Source organism: Centroberyx affinis, unplaced genomic scaffold, assembly GCF_046629955.1.
Source record: "Centroberyx affinis isolate AG114_WGS23_722 - 3 ecotype Tasmania unplaced genomic scaffold, CSIRO-AGI_Caff_v1 ptg001131l_1, whole genome shotgun sequence".
NCBI lineage: Eukaryota > Metazoa > Chordata > Actinopteri > Beryciformes > Berycidae > Centroberyx > Centroberyx affinis.
This window is the reverse complement of record NW_027279670.1, coordinates 1,052,373-1,065,103: the sequence shown is the minus strand read 5'-3', so window position 1 is coordinate 1,065,103 and position 12,731 is coordinate 1,052,373. Positions and strand designations below refer to the sequence as shown.

The following is a 12,731-nucleotide window of genomic DNA, read 5'->3' as shown; positions in this document are numbered from 1 at the left end:
ATTAGTTGCCCATTTAAAGTAACGATTGTAATTTGAGAAGATTTTTTTTAGTACAGAACTGTTTATACAGTAGGTGGGAAGAGGGAAACTTTTGATCAAAACAGACACTCCTACATCATTCTCCCATGGTCCTTACCTCAAATAATAGTGAAGTTACACTATTCCTATGTTGCTGGGGACTCCTGGAACCCCTGTCAGTCCTCGTGCCCCATTTTTGGAACCATTGTTTTAATAATCTATTTATAAATGTGTTATAGAATTGTATTCGCTTGTTATCCTGCAGTTCAACACGGTAGCGTGGCCGAGCGGTCTAAGGCGCTGGATTAAGGCTCCAGTCTCTTCGGGGGCGTGGGTTCGAATCCCACCGCTGCCAAATCCTTTTCGTCGCACCGTGTCCAACTACTCTCCTCTCTGGTTAACCAATAGTATAATCTGGCAGCAGGTTAATGCAGGCGAAGCCGATCATGACTGTTGATAATTACAGCTGGATTCAAAATTAAACAAAGAAGAAGTAATAGAGTAACAGAGGAGATCGATGAAACGTTTTTTGCGACATCTGCAGGCAGAAAGCCATTGAGTCGCTTTGCATTATGGGCATTGGCTCCTCCCCACGTGTCTGTAAAGAGGAGACCAGTCAACATGGTACCAACACCAATAGACTGCAGCTGTGTTAGCCTGAGTTAGACACTTCTCTTGCACTTCACTGTACCAGGTTTCTGAACTATCAACTTCCGAATGAGATAGCTAAAACTGAACGGCAAAGTGAGCAGGTGAGAGTTCTGTCTGGTCTGGATGCTGTGCAGGAAAAATCACTTGAAAAGCCCGGCCTGGCGAATGACTTTCTATTATTTTGACTGACATGTGTAGCAAGCTAAAGTAGCTAACGCTAACCTAACGTTAGCTAGCTGGGCTAGCTGCCACCGGCTACCAACCCGTGAGTTTTGTTGTTTACACCACCGGCGTTAGACGTTTGTTTCAAACGGGAAATGTTGAGGTAGTTGCTCTCTCTCCTGCTTTCTTTTACAAGAGTTGTTTTGTGGACGGAATGAAACTTGAACCGCATTGCAGTGCAGGCCTGTGACTGTCTGAGGGGTTTGTTGCTAGCTCGCTAATTTTAGCTAACTTAGCCATAAACTAGGGCTTCTTTTTAAATGTAACGCTGATGACCTGTTTTTATAATGAAATAATAGAAACATCAGAAGTCTTCAGCTGACGGGTACTATCCAGCACGGAGAGCAGTCATTTAATTTTGATTTCATGATCTTGCATCATGTGTGTTTTACCTGGCTATCAGTGATGGCATCAGTTGACATAATGCACTCTCATGGGCTGGCTACCTCTAGGTTATATCATGGTTTACTCCCTGGATGGGTTAATTTTGCGTGTTTTCAAAAATAGACTCTTCAGTAGTCTGAGGCAGTCTGGACAGAATGAACTCATTGATCTAACGTCGATCTGCCGAATCACATCCGAGTTAATTCATGTGAATGGCCCTAACAGTGTTGTTTTTCCTGTTACTGCACCAGCTGTCCGGCACACCCTGCCCTTTTCACTTGGGGCAGTAGGCTCTTGGTGTAGTGCACTTGGGAGTGTGCGTCTGTAAGGATAATTTAAATGCCTTTCTTTGATTATAGGTTGGGTCTGTGAGATCTGCTGCTGCTACTCTCCTGTAACATCTCTTCTCCCCACCTCCCTCCTCACTCTGCTCACATCAATATGGCCAGTGGGGACGATGATGACCCCATTATAGAAGAGGTATGTCCAGAGCCTGAAGTGAAATACAGGCTGAAAGGTTTTTGTCTCTGACTTGTATGTCAACTCTATAAGCTAACCATGTTCAGCCAGACTATTATAACAACCTCTTTGGCTGTTGAATTATGAAATTGTCTGAAAATCTCACTCCATAGCTCTCTGAATCCAGGGCTCTCAACACCTCGGCATCATCCGTGTCCTGACATCAACTGTTTGTTACAATCCTCATAACCCATTCACACTATAACAATTAAAAAAAAAAAAAGCTGTTCTGCTTTGTCTGAAATAAACAGGACAGTTGCAACTAAAGAATATTGGGGAATTCATGCCATTCATGTCAGCTTTTGTTGAAAATGCTAACTCTTGTTTACCAACTACCATCTCCCAATCTGAATGCAGCATCAGAGGCATGAATGATTTGTTGATAAGGTTACATGGAGGAAGATGATCTGTGGAATGAGATGACGCACCAGTTTCTCACACCAGTTTGAATGTACAGAGAATAACTTGGATCAATGTTTCTGTTGCTTTAGATTGATGTGTATCTAGCCAAAAGCCTTGCAGACAAGCTCTATCTTTTCCAGGTAAACTTTATCTATTCCATTCTGTTATCTTTGTACTATATTGAGTGTTGCATTATTTTAATGGCTCTCCTTATCTACTATTATGTTGATTATGTAATGAGTGAAGTCAAATGTCACTGATCAGCTTTATCATTTACCAACACAGTACCCTGTCCGACCTTCCACTATGACCTATGATGATGTCAACCACTTAACTGCCAAGATCAAACCCAAACAGCAAAGGGTAAAAATGGCTGCTTGTTGCCTACAAGACTTTATTTAGTTTTTATATAGCACTTTTCGACACAAGAGTTATAACCATTCAGTCTAACTTTTGCTGTTTGTGTATTTCATTTGAATATGTGTGTGCAATTTGTCTGTTGTGCAGGTGGAGTTGGAAATGGCCATCAACACAATGAGTCCCAACTACTGTCGCAGCAAGGGAGAACAGATCGCTCTCAATGTGGATGGTACTACCTACGATGAAACCAACACCTACTCAGCGTACGTCTACTTTTAACTCTCATCTGCTAGAAACCTCTTCTGAATGCTGCTGTCTGTTGGCCAATTTGAGCTAGCTAATTACAAGCCTTGGGACCACTGGTGTTGTAGCAATTCATAGTATTCCCATGATGTCACATGCATTTCCTACCGATATGGCACTTTACAATACACACAGCTCGTTGGCTGTGTTTGTCATTTGATTGTAATCACCTGTTATTTTCCTACCAAGATGGCGTGTGTGGTGATGAAACAGAATACTATGAATAGGTGGGATATACAGTATAGCAACACTAGCACATGATTGGCTGCTGACTGGCAATGTTGCCCCAAAGTGAAGTTGTGGAAAACCTTTCATTGATTGATAGAATTTATTTGATTTGTCAGTAAGAAATTACAGGAGAATGCTTCATTTAAAAAGGGCCTCTTCAAAGTACCTATCTAAAAATGATCAAAGATAACAATGAACAATGAAGCTCATAAGCTTGTTTCCATTGTGGTCCTTCAGAGGGAGGACTGGGGGAAAAGGAGAGGAAGAGGCTGAGTCAGATTGCTGTTTACGGAGAACAAATTACCATAAATATAGCTTATATCGTCATCAATGAAACCATCGTTTTCATTTAAGTAGACAACTTTCACAAGAATTACAGTTTCAATAGCAGAGAAAGAAAAATAGTGGAGCCTGCCACTAGACAATACAGTAACCATACATCAGAAGACAAGAAGATCATGTTCAAGAGATGATCACAACAAAAATAGCCCTAAGAACTGTATTCTCCCCTGCAACTGAGCCATCCTTTTAGAGCAGTTTCAAATGTATTTGCTGCGCTCATTTGTTTTAAGTTAGTCTGAAGATTATTCCAAAGATAGGCAGCAAGTGATTAAATCAATCTACTGAAGTCAACATTAGCCAGCAGGTCTCTGGCCTTAGAAAATGACTGTAATTTAACAGACAGGTTTCTCAAGTTGTCTGTGTGACTGTGTGGTTCTGTTTCTTAATAATTGAGCTGTTTCCTAGGCCATGGCCACCGCTACTGGCAGTTTTCCAGATTTTTAGCACTTACAGCAAGATATACAATTCATTGGAGTTCATGTCTTACTGTTCATTTCTTACTTTTTGTATAGGAAAATGATGGACAAACAGACCTTCTCCTCCATCCAGGCCACCACCAACACCTCCAGATATGCTGCTGCTGTATTCCGCAAAGGTCCGTTCTGATAACCCGTGGCAAGAGCAGCAAACACTGTTGCTGTCTATTATAGAAACACAAAGGCTGCCCATGTATTGGTCGAGTACAACAAAATCTTTACCAGCGTTACCGGTCTTATTATGCCTTTTTCTCACTATTTTAAGTCAGTTTACGTTGAAGAGAGAAATATGTACAAGTCGAACTGACATCATGACATACTAACATAAAAACAAAGTATATTGTTTTTTTCTGCTTGGTCAATCTCCATGTGTAGATATGGGAATTCTTAGCACTGATACATCATTGCTGATCAGAAGTAGGGATTTGGTCTCTGATTGTGTTGTTAATGATGTCAACAGGAGAGCTTCATGTCACACCTCTGCAGGGAATCCTGCAGATGAGACCCAGCTTCACTTACCTGGACAAGGCTGACAGCAAGAACAGAGAGCGGGAGGCAGCCAATGAGGGTGTGTTTGTGTCTCATATTCCTGCATGCAAACATCAGCAATAAACCACAAGATGCCATCTTTACAGTGAAGTTAGAGCAGCTAACAGGTGTCGTTAGGCAAAATGTGAAGTAGAGAACAGCTTAACACTTGTAGCTTTTGTAGAAGCTCTGTAAAGCATGACATATTATTGCTTTTTAAAACAGCAGTGACACCATTGTGTGGAGGGCCAGAGCTATTGTTTTATAACTAGTGTTTTTATGTCTTCAGGTGGAGACTCCTCTCAGGATGAAGCTGAGGAGGAAGCCAAGGCCATCACGGTATGAATTTATGTATGTACACACTCTCCCTCACTCACACATACACTTTATACCACTAAGTTAAACTCCTGTTTCTTTGGGTTTTGTCTGTGTGTGTATTCCCCTCCACTCCAGGTGCGGTTTTCTCGTCCCGAGTCGGAGCAGGCCCGGCAGAGGAGGATCCAGTCATACGAGTTCCTGCAGAAGAAGCAGGCAGAGGAGCCTTGGGTTCACCTGCACTACCACGGGGTCAAGGTGGGGGGCGCTCTCATCATTAGAGATGTGCTGCTGATGCCAGTTTTTCCACTGTCAGTTCCCATCTATGTACTAAACTTCAAATATCTGATCCATTACCTTTACCAAACAACATATTTACACCATTAGTTTGGGGTCAATGGGCAAAAATGATTGAGATGTAAAGTGCTTTTCTCCATTAGACAGATGTGTCATCCTTATATTGATTTGTTATACAAGGCTGGTGATAATTTTAGAACGGGGGACATTGTCCTATACCGGACAGTGCTGACATTGTAGCCATTCTGTCACCATAGTCTTGACAGCAGGGCTTGTCACGAATGGTTTGCCTCATCATTCTTGTCACTCTCATGTCATCATTTGTATTCAGGACGGGCGCTCGGAGCACGAAAGGCAGTACCTGTTCTGCCAGGCGATGGACACCACAGAGAACTCTGAACTGGTCAAAACTCCTAAGTGAGTACCAACAAATGGCTTTTCAGACACATTTCATGACAGTCATTTAGTGGAACATTTTCACTTGTCATATCCTTTTGATTTCATAAACACTCAGCCATCAATATTGTCGTCCCTGACTATCTGCAGCCACTCACTTCCACTTTGAAAGTGGAAAAGTGGGCCGAATGATCACACTGGCTGATAGATAAGAGACAGAATTACAATACAGTCCTGAGGATCTGTTTTTAATTTTAACAGAACTGCCTGTTTTGCCTGTTTGCAAATGTTACTAATGTGAATTGGAATAAAAATCTGAATGCCAATGGTGGCTACAGGATAGGTAATGTTGGAGGTTTTCTGGTAATCATATCTCATATTGAGGTAATTCTTACCAAAACAAATACAAAATACAAAAACTATACCAAAGAGGAATATTGCTTCAATTAGAGAATGTTTATGGCTCCTGTCCTCCATTTCTCTTCTCATTCCTGCATTCCCGATGCTGCCCTCCCTACCTGCTTGGCTCTCTCGCTGATTATTCTCTTTATTTCCTCAGGGAGTACCTGGCCATGCTGATGCCCCCTCTAGCAGAAGAAAAAGTGTAAGTGTTCCTCGCTCTTCTCAGAAAATGTCCTCGGTGTAAAACAGCTTGACATCTCCGGAGATGTAAGATTAACTTTATCCCTTCTCCAACTGTTTTTCTGTACATCAGTGTGAAGCCTGTTGGCCCTAGTAATGTGCTTTCCATGGCTCAGCTCCGCACCCTGCCACTGGGAGACCAGGTCAAGACCCTGATGAAGAACGGTAGGCCAACCATTTCAGCAAAGATGATCGCATATTGGAAAAAGTTTTGGTGCAAGTGCGGTGGAAAGATAGTTACATGAAACTAGGTGAAGAAACCTGTGCCCACTGTTCAAGCCAAGTGCCATGGAAGTTATCCGGATAATGATTTGGTGAAACATTATAATATGAACTTTGTGTGGTGCTGAGCAAGAGCAGTGTGAGGCAACAACTTAATAACAATGCCATACCTCTCTCAGTTCAACTAAAATAACTGCACAAATGTATACTATATAAATAAAATGCAGTTTGTTTGCCCTTCCTAACCCTCTTTCTCTCATTGTACTCTCTCATCTCCAGTCAAGGTGATGCCGTTTGCTAACCTGATGGGTCTGCTAGCTTCTGGCACCGACTCCACCTCAGTACTGCGCTGCATCCAGCAGGTGGCACTACTGGTTCAGGGGAACTGGGTTGTCAAGAGGTGAGACCAGACAGCCTGTCTAAGGGAGGATCTATCCTCTCCATAGAATGGAAATATAAGTATAAATAGCAGTTGCTTTGCTTCAAGGCAAATTTATTCAAAGTGTACACACAGCACATTTTACACACATTAGAACTATTGTTGAAAATGAGCACATTAAACGTATGCATATGACACAACCCACAAAGAGACACAAGGCTTGCATTGGTTACAGTTGAATATTTCATCACTTTAAACAGACTGGCCTACTAGCAGAGTAATGTGCTGTTTTTTTCTTTTCCCCAGTGATGTTCTCTATCCTAAAAACAGCTGCAGTCCCCACAGCGGCGTCCCTGCTGAAGTGCTCTGTCGGGGCAGGGACTTTGTGGTGAGCTGTTGTCACTTACTTATTTTCCCCTCATGAAGATTCCCAGCATTAACACAATAACAGTGTGTTAATAACAGTGAAAATTAGTGAAAATGTGTTTTGTGTGTGGTCTACAAGGATCTGAAGTCATAGTGACTCACTGCCACTTTTTTTTAGATGTGGAGGTTCACTCAGGAGCGCTCTGTGATGAGGAAGGAGATCACAGCCATCATCAAAGTAAGGATCACCTCTTTAAAAAATAACAACACTAAAATCTGTGACAATTTATAAATCGTCTCTAGAAAGCCTGAACCAAAATGCCAACATTCCCTACCTGATTACTCCTAGTAGATAATGGTAATATCTCTATTTGTGTTTCCTGAGCACTAATTTAACTAGGCACTTTGATTTAAGAACATGTTATTTACAGCAGCGTCCAGAGGGAGTTCCTCTGTGGGAGGGAAGCTTAAACACGCACAGAGTCTCACCTGGGAGATGCTCAGTGCCGCCACAGTCTTGTACTGTTGGCCTGATGCTGAGCAGCTTCATTGGAGCTGTAGTGCGTTAAGTGCTTTGCTCAAGCTCTCTTCTGCTACCATTAGGCTGCAGCTGCCCCGGTCTCTCAGGTAAATAATAACTAACAAGTTCTTCCTTCTGTCTCTGTCAGCTTCCTCCGGAGGATGTGAAGGAGTTCCTGGAGCACATGGCGGCGCCTCGCGTCAACCGGGGCTGGGAGTTCCTGTTGCCTAGCGATGGAGACTTCATTAAGAAACACCCAGATGTGGCCCACAGGCAACACATGCTGTGGCTTGGCATCCAGAGCAAGTAGGTTACACTGAGAATAACAGGAAGGCTCTCTATGATTTATACATAACAGATTTGTCTGTTTAATTTAAGAAGCTCCACCACTCACCAGGGTATTGTCGTTATTCATAGAAGTGCTATGTGCGATGTTAATGAGCAGGGGATGGATATCAGGATTAATCTGTATGTTTTATTCTCATGTCTTCTCTTTCCCTGCAGGCTGGAAAAGGTCTTTAATTTCTCTAAAGATGACTTCATGCCAAAGAATGGTCCACAGCCGGGTATGTATAGAGGTGTATGACAGCTGTGATATAGCTGTTATTGCATTGCAGATTATTCACCAGAACAATGACCTTCCCTCAGCTGATGCCTGTATCTGATGGTTTGCAGAGCCTGTCCATATCAGCGGGGAGCAGCGTCTGATGGCAGCCCAAGAGCGTGCACGGGAAAACCAGTCGTCCCTACAAAAGGACCTGAGTGCCAGAAAACAGGGTGGACGGGCCGGCGTCCACGTCAAACAGGAACCCTTCAGTGACAGGGAAGACGAACCCATGGACACCAGCTCCCCCCCTTCCTCCTCCTCTATCCTTAACGGTTCCGTGAACGGTTACCCTGGTGCCACCTCCCCCATCTCGGATCACACTAACGGGAACGGGGGCAGCCCCGCCACCTCACCTTCCCCGGAGCTGCGGGACTTTGTGTCAAAGACTTTCAGGAAGCATTTTGTGCTGACGCTGAGTGAGCTGAAGAGGCTGTTCAACCTCCACCTGGCCTCCCTGCCGGCTGGAAACAGCCTCTTCCACACCATCTCTGACCGCCTGCTACAGGACACCGTGCTGCTCAGCCAATGCAAACAGATACTGGTGCCTGTGAGTATTCAGGGAGGACATCTTTCACTCTCAAAATTCAGGCTTTCCAAGGGTTCTGGATGTACAACTCATTTACAGTGGATGTTCCTATTTTCCTTCTTTGTCTACATCACTGTCTCCAGTTTGTTGTCTGATCACATTCCTAGAAATGGAGCCCAACAGATGAGTGAAAACCATACTGTTACAATTGGGACACGAATATAATGCCTGGCTGCCTGTTACAGGATAATGAAAGTTTGCATGCAGTTCCATACAATCGCCCCTCAGTCTCAGTCTTCACTTCATATAGGGTCAGACTGGAGGGCCACCCCTTCACTGAGTGGTCCTCTGTTTCACCTGTGGAGGGGTTTTGATACACAGAGATTACAATCTCCTTTGTCTCGATTTAAGAGCTACTCCCTACCCTGGCCCTGGTCTAGTTGAAACTGCCCTTGGGTGCTGAATAAGGGCGTTATCTCTGTATAGGGTAGTTGGCTGCTCACACATAGCTATCGGCTTTCTCAAACAGAATAACGACATTAACGGTCGTTTTGCTTGTGACGGCTTTGTTCCTTGAGAGGGAGTAGGTGCACTGAGGCAATGCAAACCTGGTATTCTCAAGTTCCACTCTCCAGGAGGAACCTGATGCCACTGTGTATTTGCACTGTATTGGTCTGTGCAGCAGATTGGATTGTGCCCTGTAATTGGACTAGCTGCTATTCGTAGTCATAATAGAGGTAGAGGTTGTCTGTCATTTATCGGTCTGTAGCTTGGTTCTTTAGGGTGTGTGTTTGTCTTGAGACAAGAAAGGTGTTGTGTGTGGTGTTTGCGTTTTGGGCTGGTAATGGTGTGGTCCATGCCACACCCTTGTGTTTCCTCAAGCGAACAGGTCTCCTGCAGAGTTGCAGGACCAGGCCTGGTCTGGCTTATGTCTCATCCCATCTGTATCCTGGAGGGTAGAGGATTTTAAATGACAGAGGAGAGGGCATGGCCCGACGCCAGCTTTGTTATGCAAGAGATTATTGGCCTAGAAGCAAAGCCCATTACTGCTCAACAAGGGGTTGAGCTAGGAGGAGGTTTGCAAACTCTGGCAGATCTGGAATCAGGTGACTCACCCTTTATTTAACCGTACCCATAATCAGGTAGATACTAATCTGTCTTTAGATCAGTCACTGAGTTGTGTCTGAAGAGCTAATCCTGATTTGGAGTGCGCAGCGATGGTCCACATGGTCAACACAGCAGTGTTTGGCCTGTTCTTGTTTTTGACCTGGACAAGAGATCAAATTAACAGACAAATCTGCTGTCTGAGAGCGATGTGACTAATAATAGTGGCATAAGTAGAATGGAGAGCATTTTTATATGAAAGTTGCTATAGTTTGTTCACTATGATATGAAATAGGACATGCGCATATCATTAATGAAAGCCCTGTCCACAGTGTCACATTAAATGTTTTGACTTTTATGGTTACAGTTTGCTGAACATGCGTGCTGTTTTGCTGTCATGCTCCGTTTATGCCTCAATCCTCTGCAGGATTGTGGCAAGGTTAAAACCAAAATATAATATAAGAATCATGCAGTTGATTCTGCTTTACTGGAGCAGCTAAGTGCCCAAAGGCAGGTCTGCTGCTCTTGTTGTTCCCCTCTCTAACCTCAGGCTACTGTTTTGTTTTGCTCCACTTAGTTTCCTGCTCAGACCACAGCCGCCCCTGATGAACAGAAAGTGTTTGGTGTGTGGGAGACCGGGGAGACGTTTGACAAGGTAAACACTGCAAGCGTCGGTTTGAAGTACTCTGAAGCGGAAAACGTTTTTGAACAATTTCAGTCCTCATTATGTCACTGTTATCTAGGTCTTTAAACACTTGACGTCCTGCCTCACACCCCTCAACTAAAAGATTACTCCAGATTTCAGACGGCACAGGTGAATGTGATCTTTCTTCTACGTTACTTGTACTTAAATCCATTCTTGGGTGCGTTTTGTATTTCTCCTCCCTGCAGCACCGCCGGCTGCTATATGAGCTGTTCTCTAAGAACTACCGGGTCAGGAGGAACATGGTGCAAGCCAGACTGGCCCAGGAGTTTGGAGACGACGTCCCCAAGGCAGATATCGACCGGCTGCTCAAGGTGAGAGGCGGCTCCAACGACTGTTAGGTTGATTTCATTTAAAATGTGTTCATTCAGTGATACTGGTGTGTTTGGTAAACATACCAGTTGTGCTCTAACTGTACATCAGTCAGCCGTTTTTAAGGAATTTAAGGACATTTTAATCTCAGCCCCCTGACGGCTGATCTTCACTCAGCGGCTTTTCCTAACCTGTGGTCCTGTTCCTCCAGGAGTGCTGCAGCAGCCACGGAGGGATGTGGTACCTCAAGGGAACGATACAGTCCTGACACTGAGACCGCGGCGCCCCCCGTGGTCACCATCAGCCAATCAAATCCTCTCCCCAGAGTCTAGTGGGAGGGCTCTGCATGGGAAGGAAAAGCAGTCAGAGACAAGAGCCAATCGCAGCTCCCCCAGCCCTCAAGGCGGAGGATCGGAGGACAAAGATGTCAGCCGTCTGCTCTGCTCAGAACATGAAGCTTTTCTTGTTTCAACTGAAGTCATTTCTGACCCTAACAAGCGTTCTGATACGAGCTCGGAGGATAGTAACTCACATACTCCCTCTAAGAGCCGGAGTGTGGCATGTCTGCTTGTATGAGAGGGAAAAAACCTGAAGAAATAGTGAGATATATATACGGTTTATCAATAGAGGAGTTTGAAATTATGACCTGATGTTTAATTATGTTTTGGATTAAACTTTTACCAGAGGATGGTGTTCACTATTGAAAGCGAGTGCGGTCATTTGATTTTTCTCCTGATTTTGTTACTTTAAAGAGAAATATGTATCTCACTTGTTTTACTGTATCATGTTGCCTACAAACCAAACATGGATTAAGGCCTTAAGGGTAGAATATTTAAAAAGAAGCAATTTTTTTTTCCACCATTAACTTTTACAATTTCTCTTAGTTGTTTTTCTTTGACCCAATCAAAGAGCTGAGTATAAAGTTATTCCACCCTCCTCAATACACACAGAAGGAAAAATCTGTTTTATAGGGTGGATAACACAGCAGCTTATTTTGCAATGTGGCCATATGTAAAGTCTTTACTCAAAGTTGTCGTAAAAGTCTAATGATGCTATTGAGGAACAAGCTCTAATGTCATGATGCCAAGTTAACAGAATTGAAATAACTGAGTGAATTGATGTTTATGGCAATCAATATGAAAAAAAAAAAGATCCCTTACTTGCTGCTCATCCTGATGCCCCTGGAACTGCTACATCAAATGTAGCTCTCCCACACTCTGTATCATGTTCAGTTGGATACGCACTGCAATATACCCATATAAAATCTGAAAATGTGAATTAAAATGGCTAGTGTTGGGGGTCACTTGTCATACTTGAATGTGCAGAGTTACGACTGGTTTTCTGAAAAATATGAAAGAAACGTGAGTGATTCATTTGATGATAGCCAATAAAGATGCAATTTGGAATAAAGCTTTGTCATCATACTCCGCTGAACAACGTTGTCTAAAAGTCTGATGGGATCTAATCCATTATATCAAGTGAGGGGAAAATAGAATGGACCGGACACCTGCTTTACCACACCTAGTCATTACAGTTTGTTTGGATTGTGGTCCAGCAACACTGGACCGTCTTCTGGGTGAAGGGGAAAATGTTACGGATACACTGGTGTATCGCCATGCGCTGCTATCTTGGGTCTCCATCTAAGTGCCTCTGCCTCACAAGGCATTCAGGAGAAACTCCACCCATTTGTTTAAGGAATTACAGGGACAGTAACAACATTGTGCTTGTTTTTTCCTCAAAGTACTTTGATTCTCACTGAAATATGTTATATTAAGACATTTAAGACCTTCATGACTGGGGAAACTGTCAGTGAAGCATTCCACATTTCAAGCTACACTAAGAATTTCTCATATCTGCGAATATTAACTCAAGTACCTAGTTACATCCATCATTTTTTCATTGGTTTGTT

At 43.4% G+C, this 12,731-nt stretch overlaps 1 protein-coding gene and 1 non-coding gene across 2 annotated transcripts; both read left to right on the top strand.

The window, feature by feature from the left end:
• Positions 1–291: 291 nt before the first annotated feature.
• On the top strand, positions 292–373 carry trnal-aag (transfer RNA leucine (anticodon AAG)). The gene has a single exon. It is a non-coding gene; the product is annotated as a tRNA-Leu (tRNA).
• Positions 374–651: 278 nt separating this feature from the next.
• On the top strand, positions 652–12,721 carry polr3e (polymerase (RNA) III (DNA directed) polypeptide E). Its single transcript, XM_071523985.1, has 21 exons — positions 652–770; positions 1,635–1,755; positions 2,286–2,336; positions 2,482–2,559; positions 2,704–2,819; positions 3,942–4,024; positions 4,366–4,473; positions 4,723–4,772; positions 4,887–5,006; positions 5,377–5,462; positions 6,001–6,045; positions 6,157–6,248; positions 6,585–6,705; positions 6,991–7,072; positions 7,229–7,288; positions 7,719–7,876; positions 8,075–8,136; positions 8,246–8,724; positions 10,385–10,462; positions 10,699–10,824; positions 11,034–12,721. The coding sequence occupies exons 2-21, from the start codon at positions 1,717–1,719 to the stop codon at positions 11,088–11,090; spliced, it is 2,091 nt and encodes a 696-aa protein (XP_071380086.1). The 5' UTR covers positions 652–770; positions 1,635–1,716; the 3' UTR covers positions 11,091–12,721.
• Positions 12,722–12,731: the final 10 nt, after the last annotated feature.